The following is a 21,631-nucleotide window of genomic DNA, read 5'->3' as shown; positions in this document are numbered from 1 at the left end:
ACATCAAATAGCTGTGGTTTCCAAAGTGGTTATTTCTGATTATCACAGACGAGTCAGTTATCAAGCTTTTCTCCTCTTTTCTTTGTTCCCATAGCATAGGCGACATCTTTGCTCTCAGAGCTGTTTCAGGGGCGTCGAAATTTATCTAGAAAAAGTGGTGTGGGAAGCGTGGGTTTTTCCTTCCATTAAAAGAAAAAATCTGTTCGCTCCTTCAACTCAAAAGGCTTTCTGGGTAGCCACAAGCAGATAAAACCTTATCTTTCCACCCTCGAGTTCCTCTTTTGGACTTCATATGCACTGACTTGACGGACCTTCAGCACAGAGAACAAACACCCGAACGGTCCCCTCAGCAGCGGGACTGGCACCTAGAGCCCCCAGCTCCCCGCGAGCCGGCAAGCGCAGGCGGAAGCGCGGAAGCCACATTTCCGGTGTCCGGACCGCAGCTCACCACACTTCCGGTTTCCCTGCCTGGCGCTCGCCACACTTCCTGTTGATCCGGCTCGGCCGGGGGCCGGGCCGGCGGGAGGAGGGCCGGCAGGAGGAGGGCCGTGGGGAGGGCCGGCGGCGGCCACTGGCCAGGCGTGGACGCGCGCGGGGCCGCCTCGGGCACGGAGTGTCCGCCGCGTCGCCTGAGCCCAGAGCCCTGGAGCGCTCTCGGCCGCCGCGTCTCCTGCCCTCTGTCCTTCCAACCCAGCCCTCGGCTGAGCCGCGCCGCACCATGCCCGCCGTGGACAAGCTCCTGCTAGAGGAGGCGTTGCAGGACAGCCCCCAGGTACCTCCCGCCGCTCCGGTGCCCCTCGCCCGCAGGGGTGAGGCCGAGGAGGCCCCTCCAGCCCCGGGGTGGAGGCCGCGCCCCAGGCCGGGCAGCCGCGGGAGTGCGCCCGGCCCCTTCGCGGCGCCTCCCCCTGGGTTCTCTCGGGCTGAGGAGGGGGCGGGCCGGGCCGGGCCGGGCCCTGAGTCCTGAGCCGGGGCAGAGCTGTGGAACAGGGGAGAGAGTCCCGCGGCCGGAGTCCTGATGTCGTGACCCCCCTGCAAACTCAGCTGCAACTGAGGCTGCGAGATCTAAACTTTGACTCCATTTAGTAGCTGAGTGCCTCAGGAAAACCACCTTATTGTGCCTTAGTTTTGTCGGCTGTAAAATAGGAATAATAATTGTGCCTGCTTCATAGGGTTGTTAGGAGAAGTCAATGAGAAACACCTGTAAAGTTGTCAGCAGACAATGTCCGGTACAGATAATGAGTCAGTCTTATTACTGCTACGCCTAATGATGTGATGAGACCTGTGCCAGCCAGAATGAGAGGCAGAGAGCCTGGATCTCTTTCCCGGCGGTACCAGGCCTCCTTTTGGCACCGTTTTCCCATTAGTGAAGAGAAAAATACAATACCTGCCCCATTTGTCGCACAAGGGAACTTCATTAGCACACTCGAGATGAGAGTCAAGTCCTTTGAGCTCTGCAGATGAAAACTGGTGTGTAAATATAGCAAATGAGTGCAGAATGACATTAGTTCATAATTCAGCACACCTTTCCCCAGGGGTCTTTTGTTCTCCTTTGTTTAACATTTCCCCGGCTTCATACCTACATTCCTGGTTCAGCATCCCGGGTTTATTTAAATAAGTGCCGTTATTTTCTAGTGTCTCAACTCTTGAAAACTTAGAATAAGATTAACCTGTTTTCGTTTCACACTTTCCCCTCTCTTTTGGGGTTCTTTCCCTTTTTCTTCTGAGTGAATAATACCTCCCAGGATGATCCTTGTGTGGATTTACCTACATCGACAGTTCAGAATAAGTCCAAAGGGCTGTATGCATAGGTGTCTTTTGTTCATTTCTTGTGATCCTCCTAGTGTAGATAAGTAAGGAACTGGAAGCAAGCTGTTTTTTTTTTTTTTTTTTTTTTTTTTTTGGTGAGTTTGCATCCATTGGACTGACTTTTTCAAGGCCCCTTTTTTTATATAGCTGTAGACTGGCATTTTAATCAGACTACAGCCCTTGGTAAAAGGCATTTTGTCCATGCTCATATCTGTTGTGTGGAATCTGAAGATAGCAATGTGAGATTTTAAATGATCACTTTCAACAAGGATCTCTGTTTGCCTTGCACTTGTGGGAACTGAGGTGCAAAGAAATATCCTGCTTTTCTAACCTACGTGGTGATGCCTAAGCCAGGTTACAGAGGTTATACTAACTGATTCTTGATGTTGTCCTCACAAACAGATCACATTCTTAATTTCCAGCTCTCACATAAAGGAATATACACTGTTTCTGAGTGGCTTAAAGGATTTGCCCAGCTGTGAGGAAGTAGACAGGACTGTAGAGCAAGTCAGGAGACCTGGGTTCTAATTCTGGCTCTCACACTCACTTAGGATGTGATGTGGGTGGGTCTCTTCATCTCCACCCTGTGGCTGGCTCAGTTTCCTAATCTGCAGAACATCTACAGAATGAGAGACAGGGAGGGAGCAGGTGATCTTCAAGGTGCTTTAGAGTTAACATTGTGTCATATCTACGTGGTGTATAACTTTGAACTTGTATGTGGCAGAGGAGGTTTAGAGACATTATCATTCTTATTTAATATGTTCCTTTTAATATAGGAAGTTTATTTGTCATTGCTTTTGAGACTTGGCCATCACCCTTAAGAGGGCTCTTAATGATGCTGTTGTACAGAATGGAAACTGACTTTAAGAAGGTCTTTAATGATCATCAGAGCATATTTATGTACTACTCTCTTGTATGTGACCTGTGCCTAATGTAGCTTTACTCCCAAGGTGACTCATAGACTTGGAACTGGAAGGAATCTAATCCGTCCCCTTCATTTTATGTGCAAAGCATAAAAACAATAGCAAATGCCTGTCTCATGGATCTTATGTGCCAGGGACTCTTCTAAATGCTTTACTTATATTAACTCACTCAATCCTCCCAATAGTCTTGAAGTACGTTCTCTATTTAAATAACTAAGGAGCAGAGAAGTAATTTGCTTACAACTATACACCATAAAGTGACAGAGCCAGGACTGGAACCCAGGCAATTTACCTGTCTGTACTAGGGATATGGTTCAAGTTAGCCCAGCTATCTAGCACCGGGCTTCTCTGTCATCAGTGACCTAAAATGTTTCACTAAAAGGAAAATATCCTAATAAACCATCTATTGTGTGTTTCTTCTAGTTTTATGAAGAGTAATTTTGAGAGTTGCTTCAGTAATGTGATTGCACAGGATTAATTAAATGAACACCAAAGCTTTTGTAATTGCACTGAGTGACCCAGGAAGAGCTGAATAGCAGTTAACTGACCTTAGACACATCTATTCATGGACTCCTTTTTAGTTTGCAGTGCTGCATGATGCATTGTAAAACTAGTCCGTGTGCATACACATGCATTATTTCTGCTTACCTCTCATATATGGGAAGCAGAACATTTTAGGGATTAAGAAATCTGCCTCCATTCCTGTTTAGAAGCCTCTGCTCCTTGCCTGGCACTACTGGCTGTTGGCAATGTGATGATAAATGAGAGTGCCTACCCTTGACTGGTTCACAGTTCGTTCCAGAGACAGATAATGAGGGAACAGTTCCAGTACAGTGTGAATCCTGCTGCGATAGGAACACAAATGCAGCTTTGAGCTCCTGCAGCTTGTACTTCTTCAGGGGCTTATTCTCTTGTCCTGTAAGTAGTACACTTTTGAGGTAAGGTGAAGACAACAGCACTATTGCTTGCTCAGTTTGTGTGTTGTTTGTTTCTTTTGCAATTGGCATAACCGAAACAAAGAAATGAAAGATGTAGTTCTGAGGTTATGCATTTGAGTGGCCCAGCTGGGAACAGCCCTCTCCAACCAAATCAGGCCTTTCTTTCCTCAAACAAGATAATCTCAAAACATAACCTGGTGGTTTTATAGGTCTTCACTGTGGAGATGTTTTGTGCTGTTCCTCTTTTTGTTTATAACCTATTTTTCCTTTCAATAGACTTGGTTCTTTTTTTTTTGGGATAGGATCTCGCTCTATTGCCCAGACTGGGGTGCAGCGGCATGATCACAGCTCACTGCAGCCTCAGCCTCCTGCGCTCAAGCGATCCTCCCATCTCAGCCTTCTGAGTAGCTAGGACTACAGGCACGCATCACCACACATGGCTAATTTTTTAATTTTTGTAGAGACAGAGTCTTGCTATGTTGCCCAGGGTGGTCTTGAACTCCTGGGCTCAACCAATCTTCCTGTCTTGGCCTCCCAAAGTCTTGGCTCTTTTCACTAGGACATTCTCTTCCTCCACCAAATTATGGAGATAAGAACTTTGTTTGTAACCTTAAAATTTTCTTAATAGTCAGTGGTGTTAACATTGGGCCATTACACAATTACACACTATTCTTGAGAATGTCTAGGAGTGTTTTATTAGGTAATACCCAGTTTCTTTAAGGTAAAGGAGTGATGGGGAGCTGAGGCTGTATGCATAGGGTGCTTGGATTTGTTTCTCTGGCCGAGCATACCCTTAAAAGTGTCAGGCAGTAGAAAATGGATGGAATTCCACTCTTGAATCTGCTACTGTTACTTTTGGCAAGTTACTCAATCTCTCTGAGGTTGTGTTTGGAGGTACGTAAAATAAAAATAAAAATAGCTGTTTAGTTGAGTTGTTAGGAAGAACAAATAACATATGTAAAGTGTCTCTATGCTGGTATGCCATAGTAACCCCATAAATGATTGCTGTTGTTTACTTTATAAGTGAGATATACCAGTGTCTTTCTGACCATACTGTGGGATTTTGAGCTACTGGTTTGCCTTTGCTTTATTCTTGGTCTCATTCCTTCTTTATGTCTCAGAATATCTCTGTTGTTCCAAACCAAAGTTTGAGCAGACACAGTGTAGTAAATGAGGATAGCCAGTGTCCAAGGTAGCTGGTTATATTTTTTCCAGAGGTGATCACTGCCGAGTTAAATTAAAAAGGGAAGACCAGAGTTTCTCTGTCAGTTCTAATGGGCATCACAGTCGCATGTCCACGGTATAAGGAAAAAGGACACTTGTGATGTAGTTCTCTGGCAGGTATTGTGGGCGGGAACATGGTAGTAGCATCCAGCTCCAGTCTGCCCCTGTCCTGCCTCCAGTCAGGGCTGTACACTGTGGACCAAAGATCATGCTCGCTTATGAGAGCCACCCTGCTGGTGACCTCAGTGCTGCCGACCCATTTACATCCCAGCCCTGCCACATTCCTACAGTGGGAGGTTGAACACATTTCTTAACCTTGATGAGCCTCAGTTTCATCATCAGTAAAATGAAGTTAATGGAACCATGGAATCTACCTCGCAGAGTTGCTAGAAGAATTAAATGAAGTCACATATGTTTAGTGCCCAGCACAGCGTCTGGCAATAGGTGGTACAGAGTAAGTGGTAATTGTAGTTTTCTTTCTACCCTCTTTGTGGAGGACATTCATGCAAACCCTCTCTTTCCCTTTTTACCTCTTTGCTTCCAGTCTGTTTTTATCCCTAAGAGTATTAAATGCAATAAACAGGATTTGGCTAAATGGACATAGTAGTATTTTTGAAAAAACTAGCCACAATCCAGTTATATCGCTCTCATTCTCCTAAATCAGTGTTTTTAGCCTACTGGTTGACATCCATTAGTAGATTATGAAATCCAGTGGCTCACAACCACAATTTTTGTTTATAAATGGAATGGACTAAAATAGGAAAAAGCCACAATGTGTATGCATATTATCAATAAATATTGTTTGGGAAAACCTTTGTTCAGGTCCTGATATATTTCATACTGTGGTTGTGAATTTTTGAAAGTTCAGAGAGCTCTTCTAACACAAATTATACACTGTACGAATTCTGTGTTTTTCTTTCACTGAGAGCTTTTTTAAACATGATGTTATAATTTCCTTATTCATTATTGCACAGTGGCTCTTCTATGGATAAGCATTGGTACTGAAGACAGTACATTAGTCCTGGTGTTTTTAGCCTGGAAGACTGGGCAAAGCGGGATAAGCATGCATTGCTGTGAAGCGCATCAGAGTTTTGGAGCAGAGTCGGGGTAGAGCATGTGTGGTGGGAGGTAATGATCCCAATGCATAGGTTCTTATTCTAGTTTTTTGAGGGTGCTTTGGGGTCAGTTACTGTTCCCTTACCTGAAATAAGTTAGAAAAAGAAAGGAGGAATTGCAATTTATTTGCAGGAAAATAATGAGCCTTAGTGAGTTATATTTGGTAAAGTGCTTTGATATCACCTCAAAGGCATTCCTGAAACTTATTCTTCATTCTATGCCTAATGGGTTATATTTTGAAGTTGTGATCCAATTATTGCTAACATAGTACTTTAAATTCCCACTGTGCTGGGCACATTAACGAAAATCCCTTGAGTAGATCTGCCTCTGTGCACCTTGATTCTTGTTTGTACACCATCCAGTATGTAACTATTTCTCTAGTGCTTTTTGTGTTCTAAGCACTGTGGATGAAAATGATAGGAAATGCCTTTCAGCTTATGATTTTGCTCTGCTGCTCTCAGAGCACTGAGGAGTTTGTCTTCCTAAAAATGGTAAACTAGCATTCTTATTAAGTTGCTATTTGAGTTTTATGTCCAGAGCTGCTGCTGGTGGGCCCAGGAGATGTGAAATTTCTTGGCTGTGAGTTTGAAAATGGTTGAATAAAATATAATTAAAAACAAGCAGGCCAGGTGCGGTGGCTCACACCTGTAATCCCAGCATTTTGAGAGGCCATGGTGGGTGGATCACCTGAGGTCAAGAGTTTGAGACCAGCCTAGCCAACATGGTGAAACCCTGTCTCTACTAAAAATACAAAAAATTAGCCAGGTGTGATGGTGGGTGCCTGTAATCCCAGCTACTCAGGAGGCTGAGGCAGGAGAATCCCTTGAGCCCGGGAAGCAGAGGTTGCAGTGAGCCGAGATCGCACCATTGCACTCCAGCCTGGGCAACAAGAGCGAAACTCCATCTTAAAAAAAAAAAAAAAAAAAAAAAAAAGAAAGAAAAAGAAACAAGGAAATCGTAGTACCATAAGAGGAAAGAATGACACACTCCTACACTCCTGCAAGACATCCAAGATTACAGAAAACCAGACTGCTGGTTCCTGCTGGGATGATCACACTATAGCTGTGCTAGGTGACCACACCCCAGGTACACAGATAGGCCTGACCTGTGTTTATCTTATGGACTTGAGAGGAGAGGCTGTCCTTTTAAACACTTTTTTTATTGGATAGACTTTACTGGTGCTTAGGTAGGGGCTAAAGTCAGAACAGATAATAGCCCTTCAGTCATAATCTTTTAAAAACTGGCTTTTCTGGCTCCAATTCTGAAATTGCCCTGACACTGTAGTCTAAAGGATTAGAAAGCGAGTTCTAAACCAGAGCTCCAGGAATCAAATGGTACTGGTATTATCAATAAAAGAAGCCAGGGAACCAACAGGTACCTTTCTTTCCTCCCATTCTGGTTTCTGCATGTGCGGGTGTGTGGATCTTCCTCCTCCTCTGTAACTTTTCCACTTAGAAATGAAATTGACCTTTTTTCTTCTTTTATTCCAGACTCGCTCTTTACTGAGCGTGTTTGAAGAAGATGCTGGCACCCTCACAGACTATACCAACCAGCTGCTCCAGGCGATGCAGCGCGTCTATGGAGCCCAGGTATGCCGCCACCCCTCACCTGGATACCGCAGAGTGGGCATTCTCTCCTCTCATCCTGAACTTCCCTCAGAGGTTGAGAAATTGGAATCCGCAAAACATCATTTAAGATTTTGAAACAAAATCTGAACTGTTTTCTCACTACTTTTCACCTCAAAAACCTAAGGACAGTCTGTTCTCATTGCTTAAGAGTGATTTTTCTATAATTAAAACCATTAGAGACGGCCCGCATAACTGCTTCTAATTTTATTTTTATTTTTTTGAAATTCAACCCAATGGGAAACATTTGAGTCTCCTCTTTCTACCTGTGAATGAGTGGGTCCAGTATTTTGACACATACTCTTTGTCTTTTTCATAAATGGGAAGAGTCTTAGATGTCAGTGTGGGAGGGCAGAGATGTTTTTTCAACTGCTTCCTCTGAAAAGACTTGAGTCACGGTTCTGAAACTATCGGGTGGCTTCTTTGTTTTGTGGAACAAATATCTCTGGCTTGCAAAACCATGCAAAATAAATTGCTGAGTAGCAAAAGTGAATCTTTTTAACGTCAAGAAGTGTCCATGTATGTTGCTTTCTAAGAGAAGATTTATGAGCTACTTAAAAATAAAATGCTGGCCGGGCGCGGTGGCTCACACCTGTAATCCCAGCACTTTGGGAGGCTGAGGCGGGCGGATCACGAGGTCAGGAGATCGAAACCATCCTGGCTAACATGGTGAAACCCCATCTCTACTAAAAAAAAAAAAAAAAAAAAAAAAAATAGCCGGGCGTAGTGGCGGGCGCCTATAGTCCCAGCTACTCTGGAGGCTGAGGCAGGAGAATGGCGTGAACCTGGGAGGCAGAGCTTGCAGTGAGCCGAGACTGCGCCACTGCACTCCAACTTGGGCTACAGAGCGAGACTCTGTCTCAAAAAGAAAATGCTTTATGTTATAAAGCATTGGACACATCACAATATTATGGTAACTGATCATTTTCATTGTTGATTCCTTGCTGACTTAAATCTTATGTGTTGATGTTTTTCTCATTAATAATCTCTTAAGGAATATAGATTGGGCATCCCAAATTTGAAAATCCAAAATCTGAAATGCTCCAAAATCTGTAACTTTTTAAGTGCTGACATGACACATAAATGAAATGCTCATTGGAGCATTTTGGAGTTTTGGATTTGGGATGCTCGACTGATACAGCAAATACTTCAAAATCTGAAAAAATCCTAAATCCTTCTGGTCCCAAGCATTTCAGATGCAGGGTACTTAACCTATACCACATTCAGTAGTATATAGCTCTTACTAATCATATATAGTCATTTCTTATTACATAGCTCCACCACTCATATTACTGCTCATTGTTTTATTAGTCATTTCCCATCATGTGGGAATAAGACTCAGTCCTTGCTGTTGGGGAGCTGACAGTTGGGTTGGGAGGCAGACAAAGCAATCACCAGAGAGCCTTAGAGGGGCCAGGAGCGGAGGGCCACCTAACCTGGTGGGGTTGTGCTGGGCACCCAAAAGGAGGGTGATTGTAAGGGTTGAGATTTATTGAATACTTAATAGCATCCAGGAAGTTCCAGGGGCTTTTATGTTGATTATTTTATTTAAATTCCCCTAACAACTCTGAGGTGGGTATTATTATTATTATTATGCCTGTGCTATTGGTTGGGAGACTTAAGGATTCTGAGGGTGAGAAACTTGTCCAGGTGCACCCATTTAATTCATGGCAGAGCAAATCAGCTGGAGCCAAGCTGAGACTCTTCACTCCTAAGCATAGGGAAGGTGGCAGTAGAAGTGGAAAGCAGCAGCTGTACTTGAGAGGTATTTAGGAGGTAGATTGGTGATTGATTGGGTGTGAAGGGGTCAGGTGGTAAAGGATGAATCAAGAATGATGTTCAGGTATTCATCTGGAACGGCAGGGTGGATAGATGGGAGAACACAGGAAGAGACGCAGGATGCGTGTGGGTGTGTGTGGGTGCCTGTGAGTGCTTATCTGTTATGGGGATGCCTGACTGTAATTCTCTCTGGAAACACTGATTTTGAGGAGTCCATGGGACATCAAAGTGGGTAAAGAGATCTTGTTGAAAGTTCAGATCCAGAGTACAGGGCTGGAGATATAGATAGGCAAACTTTGCAGTAATATATAAGTGTAACTTATTAATTAGAACTAGCTTTGGGCTGGCCTGTAATCCCAGCACTTGGGAGACCAAGATGGGAGGATTGCTTGAGGCCAGGAGTTCAAGACCAGCCTAGTCAATATAGTGAGGCCCTGTCTCTACACAAAATTTTTGTAAATATTTAAAAAAGGACTAGATCCTTCTTTTTTTAATTTTTAATTTTCAGAGACAGAGTCTTACTCGGTCACCCAGGATGGAGTACAGTGGCATGATTATAGCTCACTGTAGCCTCCAACTCCTGGGCTCAAGTAATCCTCCTGCCTCAGCCTCCTAAGTAGCTAGGACTGCAGGTGCATACCACCACACCCAGCTAATTTTTTTTCTTTTTAATTTTTGGTAGAGATAAGGTCCTACTTTGTTGCTCAGGCTGGTCTCAAACTCCTGGCCTCAAGTGATCTGCCTTAGCCTTCTGAGTAGCTAGAACTAGTTATAATGACCAAAAGAATTATGTGCTCATCTGTGATTTTATGTGTTTTGTTAAGACATTCAGAATTTAGAGATATGAGAACTTTGTCAATTTTTAATTTGTTTATTTTCCCCTAAATATTCTAAATTGAAAAAAACAGGAATTTTCTTACTGGGCTTATACCTGAAATTGCTTGCTATTCAGCAATTTGTATTTCGTCACTAAGTGATTTGTCTCTTATTTAAGGCTTAAAAGCCCCAAGACATAAGAGACTGTGTCTCTGCCACTCGGAGGAATGTCTGTTCTGCCTTTCGGTGTCTGTCAGAATCATTTACTTGGTGATATCCAAACACTGTCTCATGCATTTTTTTCTGTTGAGGCAGAAAACGACATTTTGCCAAAATTAAGTGGGTCTTTCCTTCCTAGAGGCTGTAACCCAGCTTTTAATGCGCAGCATATGATCATCACGTGGGTTCTCCTGCTGGCCAGAAACCCTTCCTCCTGCCTCAGCGTTTCCTGCAGCAGAGGCTGGTGAGAATGTCTGGTTAGTGCTGCCAGATTCGAAGACAGAGTCAAGCAGTGATCAGCTGTGTTCAGATTGGCTGGGCCAGGGGCACTTGGTTTTTCAGGTTTCTTTGAAAGCTTAGGTGTTTTGTTTTGTTTTTAATTGAAGAAAGAAATCTTTTCTGATTCCTTTTTTGATCTGTTTGTTTTCATATATATGTTTTAAGATAGTGTATTTCTCAGTGTTTTCATTCAAGTTTTTTCCCCTAAAGTTATGTTTTCTTGATTTCATTGCATGTTATTCCATAAATATTTTACACCTAGGCATGTTGAATTTGATTGATAGAGTTTTATAATTTCCTTTTTAAAAACAGACTCTCCGCAAGATACAGTTTTTCATTATCATATTTTCAAAAGCAGGCTTATGCTGCTGATGAATGATAAGTGTTCATAAAAGATATTTTAATCAGACTACATGGTATATTTCTGGATGCTGATATTGCGAATGCCCTTCAGAGACCTTAGTTTTAGAAAGAGGAAGAACAAGAAAAACTAGAGGAAAACTTCTATGAGCAGTTTTGCTGATTGTGGCTAGTTTGGGGAAATTTTAAATTTTGTTTGGCTTAACCTCTAGAATGAAACTGTAGGCTCTAAGCTGTTTTCAGCATCTTACAGTAGTCCCTGGAGTCACATCTGGTAATAGTCCACTGTGGGTCCTTTGAATGAAAAGTAGTATACCTTTCCAGTGCATTAACAGAGAAGAGCTTGGTTACTTAGAACACTCTATTTTTCAAACTATTGGCTAAATAAGTTAAAAACTTCAGTTATGTCTAAATAGATGCATATGCATATATATTCAGTTAATTCTGCTCAAATTTTGCATTCAACACATTTGATATTTATTTTCATTCTGCATCTCGGCCATAATATTCTTTCTTTCCTAAAGAGGTTTAAAATTTTCTCATCTTTTAAAATGGATTTGTTAGGAGCTTACAGTGAAATTTATTTAGGTCATCTTGCTTCTCCTCTCAGCTGTTGTACTGAGAAAGTGGGGTCAACGATAATAATGTTCCTGGCGGGCAGGACAGGAAGGCTATCCCCAGCAGTATTCACGAAACCTGGCAACCCTTGTAACCTGGCATTCTCTTCCACCAAATGACAAACCTTTGTAGTTGCTACCTTCTGTCTGTATGAGATTTTTTGTTGGTTTTTTTTTTTGCTTTTTTTTTTTTTTTTAAGTAAATTTGGGATGGAATTTTTTTGAAATGAGAACCGTGATTAAGACTCTCACTTTCCTTCAGCAAAGCAGGTTTAATTTAACACAGTTACATGTCTGCAGTCGTTCTTAACCAAAGCTTTCGGAATACAGAACTACTGATCCTGAAAGCTGATCTTAAAACTCCTGATCCTAGAAGCCTGAATTGGAGGTGGGAATAGTATTTTCTCAAATTGGGGTAAAGACAGTGGGAGGGAATAGGAGTGAAGGATGCATAATTTGGTATATAAAGAAAAAAATACTTTTCTTTAGAATGATGATATAGATAGCAAGCTAAACAAGTGAATGTACCAACCAGGAAACCAGATGAGAGTAGTGAGCATCCAGGAGTGTGAGTTTGTCATGGGGGAGGGAGAAGCACCTAGGAGGCAGATCAGGGTCACAGCTGCGTGTTTTAATAGTGAAAATAGTGGCCCTTCTTAGGCATATAAAAGTGCCACACACTAGGCTGGCCACTCAGCTTTCACAACTGAGGAGAGGTATTTGTATAGTATGTACTTACAGATGAGGAAGCTAAGACTCAGAGAGGTTAAGTAGCTTGCCTAAGGTCACACAGCTGATAAGTGGCAGAATTTTAAACCCCGATCTTTGACTGCAAAGCCTGCGCTCCCTCTTAACCACTATGCTTGCTCTCCTGACACGCTAGCCACCATTAATGGCAGCAGAGGCCAAAGAAGTATAAGCTTTTAGAGGCTCCTCTTGTCATTATGGAAGAACCACCCCTGTTTATCAGCCCACAGCTTTGTAATATGTTAGAGGCAGGACCCAGTTCCTTTTTGTATCCCAGAGTAACTTTCTTGGTTTCATTAGTTTTTATCCATAAATGTTCTAATCAGTGTGTTTTAGCAGCCCTGAAAACCAGTCACATTGAGGCTTATCTGACAGGGACTGAGAGGAGGTGCATATGTAGCTTAAGGTCGGAGGGAGCACAGGGCCTGAGTGGCTCTTGGTAGTGACTTCATAGACCTGGGTTCTGCATTTGGTCTGCACCTGGGTCTGCAGCTTTCCCTCCTGCTGGCATTGGTAGCTTTCAGATAGCAACGTAAAAGCTATTGATTGCTTTTAGATTATTCTGGGCGAGGCTCATTCACTCAGGTACAGGAGTTAAGTGTGTGACCTTGGACTTCACAGATCTGAGTTCCAGTCTTGGCTCAGGCGCTTGCTGTGTAACCGTGGGCAGGTCAAGCCATCAGTTGATTCCCTGAGTTTCCTTATCAGCTAAACAGAGTCCATAAGAATACCCATCTCAGAGGGTTCTTGTGAGTTAATCATGTTAATACCTGTAAAATGCTAAGATCAGTCTCTGCTCACAGAGTGCTCTCAGTGTGAACAGAACCATCTTCTGTTTTATGATAATAATAGTTACAATGGCACTGTACACTGGCACTGTTATTTGGGTTAAATAGAAGTTTAGTCCTCTCATCCTTTCTTGAAGGAACAGCAGTATGTGCCGTCTTCGGCTCCTTGCCAAACATTTGATATTTGTTTCTCAAGCCACCTCAATCTGGTCTTGGCCTCCACCTTGCACGGGAGGCTGCTTAGTGCCTGGCTCACAGCCTCTCTCCACTCTGCCCATGGGCAGCATCTGATTCTGTTAACAACACCCCCCTCGAGACTGTCTTCCATTGGTTCCTCTGACAGGCTGTCTCCTGGCCCCCTCCTGGGCTCTGCCCCTTGTTCTTGGTGGTTCCCTGAAGTCTTGGGGTCCTGCAGAATTCCTTTGGAATCCTTCTCTGGTGAGTCTGTGTTCACTCCCTGGGCAAGATCCCTTTAGCAACTGCCTGGCCATTTCTGAATCCTTTTCTAGCCCTTGCCACTTTCCAGACTCTGGGTCTTTATTCGAAACAACGTTTGCCTGTTGTCACTGTGCAGAGTTAGCTTTAGCTCTTCCCTGGGCGATTGCAGTTCCTGTCGTCAGGAAGATGTCTTCCCCTTTTCATTCTTCCTCCACACCGCAGCTGGATTACTTCAAACCTTCCGGTCACCTCCTCATCTTCAGACGCCTCCATGGCTCTCTGTAACCACAAGGAAAAGGCATAAAGTCCTCAGCAAGGCATGCTAAATCCTTCATGAGCTGCATATCAGCCTGCTCCTCTTGTCTTGTTGCTGGCTGTTCCAGAACATGCCAGACCTTTTGCACACCCTCCACTCTTGCTCTGCCACTCCTGCTGCCTGTTTCTTTATTAACCTGTTGCCCTGGCAGATGTCCTTCCTGGCCTCTGAGACTGACTGCAAGCCTGACAAAGTTTCTCTGACACCTTTTCTTCCTTCCTCCGCTCCCTTCCTGGCCAAAGTGCCATTGCCCTTCACCAGTGTGCCCAAATGTGCCCAAATGCCTGGTACACTTGTAGGTCAGAGCACTTAAGACGCAGTGACGGGGTTTCCTTGTCCCTTCATGGACTCTCAGCTCCCAGAGCTCAGAGTTAGATGTTGCCAGTGCCCTACACCATGTCTGGCCCCATTCAGTGTTTGCTGGGTAGCAGTCTGGCCCCATAGGTGTTGATTGAAGGACTGAATTTGGGACAGCTCCACCTAAAAGCAAGGACATCTCAACGGCACACTTTTTTGTCATTTCCAAATTCATATCCCCTCCTCAGTTCCTTGGCTGAAGGCACCGTTCTCCATCTGCCCTTCCACGTGGGCAGCGCAGTTCTTTCTGACTCCCCCGCCTTCCTCACTCACCGCACCCTGCTGTTTTTGCCTCAGGAACACCTCCATGCCCCGCTCTTCACTGTCTGCTTCAGGCTCAGACCCTTGTTTATCTCAGTTTCTCCAAGTGGCCTCCTGATCAGTCCCCCTCATCTATTCTCTCTCCCACTTCAGTGTTTTCTTCCCACCACCACCACTCCTGGTTTTCTTCCATCCGTGCCTGAGCTTCTCATACTCCTGCCTGAGTTCCTTGGTGCTTCCCCACTGCTGCTGGAATAAAGTCCAGGTCCAGCAGACATCCCCCCGTGGCCTGCCTCGCATGAGACGCTCCAGCTGCGTTCTTGCCACACCCCTCACTATTCCCTGTGTGCATCCTCTCTCGAGGGGCTCCTGAACTAGTGCGACCTGTGACCGCCAGCTTTGTGATAAACACTGGGTACTGAATGTGATTAGGCAACATCTCCAGCCAAATAGTTGGTGTAGGTCGATGTGGATTTCCTCCACCCCACTCTCTAGCCTCTCCATTCATATTCACCGTGGATGCTGCTGCGCACAGAGGCCCTTGGGGGTTTCTGGTGACAGTTGCATTTAGTTAGCGTTCTGTGCTACAGAAAGATAAACATTCCTTTGCCAAATGCCCAGTTTTCCTTTCAGGCTTGCTAGCCACTTGATTTTCTGCCTTGGCAACAGCCCCGGGAGGTTCTGTTGAGCATGGGAGATGCCGTCAGCAAACCCTCCTCAGGGTATCCTTTCAGGGCTTCTCACAAAGTGGTGCATAGTGTAGATGGCAGCCAGAGCGGCCCAGAGTGCCCAAAACAATGCTGCTCATGGAACTCCATTGAGAATTCCCATTTTAGGCCACGTCTTTTGTTCTTCTACCACTAGAAAAGTGTGAGAGTTAGGTTCATATCTATGGGCCCTATGGGTCCTGCCCACCTGAGTGTTGAGTAGGTGCAATTTTGGACTTTAGATTGGAATAGCATAATAGTCAGAACATGAACTTTTGATTTCGAGTCCTGCATTGAGTTGTTGCCTGCCAGTCACTAGTCATGTGGCTTTAGAAAGTTATTTATCCTTTCTGAAGCTTAGTCTCCTCATTTACAAAATGGAAATAATAGTATCTACTTCATGGGTGCACTGTGAGGATTAAATGTGATAATATATGAAAAACATTTAACAGCAACATCAAGTACTTAGGGCAGACTCAGGGTTAGCAGCTATCTTTATTGATGTTATTGCTAATATTTACTCCTCACTCGGGCTCCAGTTTTGCAAGTCCTGTTGTAGAGATATTTTTGCAGGCTTACCTCACGGGGCACAGGGTGTGGATTAATTAGCTGATGTTGGTAAAGCATTTCATACAAGCTTTGTGTACAGTAGATTAAGTATGAGTAAGATTAAAGTTGATCTCGTTTGAAAGACTTTTCACACAATGTGCTCTGTTCAGGGCAGGTGACAGGCTGTGTTGTAAGCATGTTGGTTTCCGATGAACTCATACTGGCTGCACAGAATCATAGTTGGCCTTGCACCCTGAAATATTACACATAGGAAAACACGCAGCATTTTCAAATGGTATTCCTAGGAGAGACCCGGAGAGTCTGGTTGTTCGGAGTCGTTTTGGAAGGCAGCTGTTGTGTGTTGCACGCTGTGCCCCTTCTTCCCTGAGCGGAGGTGGAGCTGTGTGACTGTGTGGGTGGCACATGAGTGCTCTCCCCTTGAGCTTTGGGTACAGCCTGATGCTGGCAGTTCCCTGGCAGGTCTTTCCATTACATTCGGAGCACTTGCCAGTAAGCTCTGAGGAAGAATTTGAGTGGCCCATTGTCCCTGCTTGTTTGGAAGTCCTGGAGGGTGGGTATATGTGTTGACCAGTCTCTGAAGGAGGCATATATGGGGAAGTAACATATTAGAGTTGACTAAAATAAAGAAAAGAATGAATTAGAAGAGTAGAAGCTCCTGGGATCTGAAATGGTGTAGCTTAACAGAGCCTCCTGCAGAGGGTGTGGCAAAAGAATGGGTCTTTGAGACATCTGATGACAAAGCAGGATCAGTAATCCATGGCTCTTGGGCCAGCATCTTATTTTTGTAAATAAAGTTATATAAGAATGAAGCCACATTTACTTGTTTATATGTTATTTCTGGCTTCTTTTGTGCTACAAAGCAGAGTTGAATAGTTGTGGCAAAGACCATATATGGCCCACAAGCCAAAAATATTTACTCTCTGGCTCCTTACAGAAAAAGTTTGCCCACCCTAGTGTAAAGCAGAGGCCTTCTCCTCTCCTGCCTTGTAGTAGAACTTGGGATCTTAGCAGCATTTAGGAGTGTGGATTTTAGAATCGGACAGCTCCAGGTTCACATCCCAGCCCTGCCACTCATCAGCCGTGTATCCTTGCACAGGTGGCTTAATCTCTCAGTGCTTCAGTTTCTTCATCTGTGAAATTGAGTTATTAATTAGAACCTGCTTTACAGGGTCATTGGAATTAGATGAGGTCGTGCACAGAATGCATTTAGCATAGGGTCTGGCATGAATGAAGCCCTCTGTAAATGTTAGCTGCTGTTAACAGTGATTCTGTGGGTCTGCAAATCATGTTCCACATGGTGCTGCCCTCAGGCACATGCCAAGATAGCTTGAATGAATCCATCTGCTGCTAACTTAGAAAGAAGGAGCACGAGATTTTCAGTCATAGCCGAGTATCAGCCCAGTGAGTAAGACCTTTGTTTCCGTGCACTTTGATCTTCAAAACAACACTGCTAAAGATGGTTGACAGGTAGTAGTCCCTGGCCAATTGCTTCGTATTTTATTTCATTTGTGATGTTTCCTTGTATAGTTAGGAAGGATTTTAAAACCCTTACACCATGATTTCAGGTATTGTTTTAAACTTGGAATTTAGATGAATCTTCTAACCTTGTTCATTCATTCATTCATCAAACGTTTGTTGAGGGCTTGCTGTGTGCTAAGAACTGTTGGACGTTCCTGTCTGAATGAAGGACATTGTGCTTGTGGCTTTGTCCACTTGCTGGCTTCTTGACTATGTGGCTAGAAGTCACATTTCTGGTTAGTTTTGAAAGGGTTTGAATACCAGTAGGATGTCAGAGGCAGGCACTTTTGTTGTATTTGTCTGACTTTTTTCTGAGGAAAAAGAGCCACGTTTCCTGGTCTATTAATGCCTATTCCTTAGGGCAGAGCAGGAAGTCAGGGAACAGGTTGGCCAGTTGTCTGCAAAGAGGGTCAAAAAAAGGTAGGACTTGGCTCTACTGTATTCTGCCAAATATGACTGGGAAAAATAAAATAAGCTCCTGCAGAACTCAGGACTTAGCCTTAAAGGAACAACAACCCCAGAAGAAACAGCCAGTAGAGGCCGAGGCCAAGAAGGTAGGCCAGTGTCCTCCCATCATCTGTGCCACATCAGACCCAGTGGCTCTGCTCCTTAGGAATAAACCCTGAATCTTAAGCTTTAACTGAGCTTTAGAAATGTAAGGCAAGTTTTATAGGCTGCCCACATCAGTGGTAGGAGGATAGTGGTGGAAAACCACTGTGTAGCCAGAGATTAGAGGAATAAACAAGAGGAGAGGAAAATGAGCAGTACGGGCTGGTGAAAATGGCACAAAACAGGCTTCCCAGGACATCGCAGCTCTTGAGGAGCAGTGCTTCCTCGGGTTTTCTGGGATACTTGGGTTTAGCTGTGCTTCTGTTACCATCCATCATTGCCAGCGAGTGTTCTAAGCCTGGTGGAATCTGACCTTGTCATATGCTGCTTCAGTCCCCACTGTGCTTCCAGTATGTGTGAGCCTGGGCCCCGGGGGCCTGCACACCTTCCCACTGCCTCATTCCCAGCCTGATATCGCCTCCAAGCGCACAGCTCTTGCTCCAGCCACGCTCCACTTCAGAGCTGTTCAGACAGGCAGTGCGCTTCTTCCACGTGTTGGCGCCTCCTGGAAAGCTCGTCCCCATGGCTGACTCCTAGTTTGTCTTCAGAACAGCTGTTCCCTTGAGACTGTCTGTCAGAGCCTCCCAACACAGCCAGTATTTTTCTTTTGCAGTTCTCATCACACTTGTAACTATTTTTTTGATGCGTGCTTCCCTAAAAAGCCCCATGAGGACAGGGACTGTGCCCTTGTTGAATGTCTGGCACATTATAATTGCTCACTACATTTCTTTATGGACTGAATGACCAGAAGGAGCAGTCATTTGTAAAGGGTTAAAAAATAAAATAGCAAGCTTTAACCTTTTGATTTGTTTTGGTCTTGTTTTCCAAATATCTGAACAAAACATTTTATTATTTGACAGGCACACACATATGCTTTCTTCTTTTTTTTTTAAGCTACATATGGTGGAAAGGGATTTTTTTTTTCTTTTATAATTTTTTTTTTAGAGACAAGGCCTCACTCTATCACCCAGGCTAGAATGCAGTGGCACAATGATGGCTTACTGCAGCCTCCACCTCCTGGTCTTAAGGGGTCCTCCTGCCTTAGCCTCCTGAATAGCTGGGACTACAGGTGCATGCCATCCTGCCTAGATAATTAAAAATGTTTTTATTTTGCAGAGATGGAGTTTTGCTATGTTGCCTAGTCTGGTCTCAAACTCCTGGTCTCAAGTGATCTTCCTGCCTCAATCTCCCAAAGTACTAGGATTATAGGTGTGCACCACTGGACCCAGCCAATATTACTTTTTAAGGGATTCTCAGAGATGGTATTTTTCAGTGACTGTGTATACATCGGACTAATCTTACTTGCTTTTTCTCTTCTCTCCACAGAATGAGATGTGCCTGGCCACACAACAGCTTTCTAAGCAACTGCTGGCATATGAAAAACAGGTAACTTGGTATTTATGTGGCCAATGATGCTGCTGTGTTCAGGACTTTCTTAAGTGGAATTATCCAGAGGCATCCTTAGAGACCTAAATTATTTGTTTCATTTTCTTCATAGTTCTTTTGTCTTGTCTTTTCCCTTCCACTGATGTATGGAAATCGGTGATTATCCCACAGTCTTTATGAGGTATTCTAATTAGCCTCTAGAAGTAATTAACTGCCATTGAGGGTTCCGAGTCTCCAAGGAACTACAAGTGAATCAACATTAGCAATTCCAGGAAATAAAAACTCAAATAAAGTCAAAAAATATATTTGACAGAAAGGAATGGCCAGGGAGGGTCAGATGAGTGCACCCTGGGGGCAGGACAAAGGGGATAGCTGTGACTCCCTCTTCAGGTAGACACTTCTGACAGGACGTGCTCTTGGAGAAGAAAGGACGTCGGTGTGGAGGGTAGTGTTCTGCAGGTGATGCTTTGTGCTGAATTCCCCAGTATTCACTTAACACCTGCTTCTTTTATTCTTTGGTCTTAGAACTTTGCTCTTGGCAAAGGTGATGAAGAAGTAATTTCAACACTCCACTATTTTTCCAAAGTAGTGGATGAGGTAAGATAGCAACATAGAAAATTTGTATTTGATTCTTTCTTGAACTTTCTTTTGTTGTTATTTTGGCCCACTTTCCATTTTTAAATATCTACTTAAATATCTGAGAAGGTATCTCAACTTGTTGATCTTCCAAAGCTCCTTTCATAGGAGAGGTTGTACACTAACTATTAACGTTTGTTTCTGGTTTGAGGGGAAAGGCTTCGATATATATGAAGAATAGACCAAAAGAAAGATTTCTGAGAATTCGGTTTCCAAAGGAGAGTATATTAGTTTCTCAGATTGCCATAGTAAATTACCATGAATACGTAGCTTCAAACAACAGAATTTTATCCCCTCCCAGTGTGCTGTAGGCCAGAAGGCTGAAGTCAAGGTGCTGGCAGGGCCACACTCCCTCCGTTGGCTCCGGGGAGAATCCTCATGCATCTTTTGGTGGCTCCAGGTGTTCCTTGGCTGTGGCAGCATCACTCCAGTCTGGCTTTACATCCCCTCTACCCCCCATGTTTTTCCTCTTCCGTGTCTTCTCTTCTTATACAGGCACTTGGCATTGGATTTAGTGACAATCCAGGATGATCTCATTTCACGATCCTTCATTACATCTGCAAAGACTCTTTTTTTCAAATATTCACATGTTCTGGGTGGTCATATCTTTTAGGGGAGGGGCACAGTTCAACCCACTACAAAGGGTTTATTTTTATGGTTTTTTATTATTTTTTAATTTTGTAGGGATGGCCTCTTGCTTTGTTGCCCAGGCTGGCCTCAAACTGTGGTCTCAAAGGATCCTCCTGTCTAAGCCTCCCAAAGTGCTGGGGTTACAGACATGGGCCACCATGCCTAGCTTACTACAAAGGGTTTAATACAACTGTTCTTATAGCTATATTTTACAGTACATTTGGAATATTTGTAAAAAAAGAAAACCAGTTATTATAGGAAAAGTACATAAATTCTAATTGTAAAAAACATAAGAGCTCAGATGCTACTAGTGCTGGACAGAACTCTGCAAAATTAGGTGGATATAAATAGTTCCATCTCTTTTTGTTGTTTTTAAGATGGAGTCTCGCTCTGTTTCCCAGGCTGGAGTGCAGTGGCGCAATCTCGGCTCACTGCAAGCTGCACCTCCCGGGCTCACGCCATTCTCCTGGCTCTCCTCCCGAGTAGCTGGGACTACGCCCGGCTAATTTTTTGTATTTTTAGTAGAGACGGGGTTTCACTGTGTTAGCCAGGATGGTCTCGGTCTTCTGACCTCGTGATCCGCCCACCTCAGCATCCCAGAGTGCTGAGATTACAGGTGTGAGCCACCGCACCTGGCCAAATAGTTCCATCTTTTAAGGAGTTTGAATACTCAAAAAATCATGATAAAGAATAAACATAAAGGAGTGTGCAGATGCCGTTTAACTGACCAGTTATTGATCTGCAGTAGATACTGTCTTCGGTTTACAAAATGAGAAACTAACATTCATATAAAACTGTACTGATTGCATTTTCATTTATTCAACAAACCAGTTCAACAAGCCATTATTTATTCAACAAACATTTATTGATGACCTCCTATTTAGCAGACGCTGTTCTAGGCACTGGGGATGTAAAAGTGAACACGTCATATGATTTTTATTGGGCTTTGTCCTCTACCCTACTATA

The 21,631-nt window shown here is 43.8% G+C and overlaps 1 protein-coding gene across 3 annotated transcripts in view; it reads left to right on the top strand.

Moving 5' to 3' along the window:
* The first annotated feature begins 525 nt into the window (after nucleotides 1-525).
* The window catches only part of APPL2 (adaptor protein, phosphotyrosine interacting with PH domain and leucine zipper 2), a 63,329-nt gene continuing 42,223 nt past the window's right edge, over nucleotides 526-21,631 (top strand). For all 3 annotated transcript variants that reach the window (XM_054528182.2, XM_024256499.3, XM_024256501.3), the window contains exons 1-4: nucleotides 526-772; nucleotides 7,498-7,596; nucleotides 19,340-19,399; nucleotides 19,925-19,996. In XM_054528182.2, the coding sequence (XP_054384157.1) occupies nucleotides 719-772; nucleotides 7,498-7,596; nucleotides 19,340-19,399; nucleotides 19,925-19,996 (285 nt within the window). In that variant the 5' untranslated portion in view covers nucleotides 526-718. The remainder of the gene's footprint in view (nucleotides 773-7,497; nucleotides 7,597-19,339; nucleotides 19,400-19,924; nucleotides 19,997-21,631) is intronic.

The sequence above is a fragment of the Pongo abelii genome, chromosome 10 (assembly GCF_028885655.2).
Source record: "Pongo abelii isolate AG06213 chromosome 10, NHGRI_mPonAbe1-v2.0_pri, whole genome shotgun sequence".
NCBI classification, from domain to species: domain Eukaryota; kingdom Metazoa; phylum Chordata; class Mammalia; order Primates; family Hominidae; genus Pongo; species Pongo abelii.
This window is presented reverse-complemented; position numbering and strand designations above follow the sequence as displayed.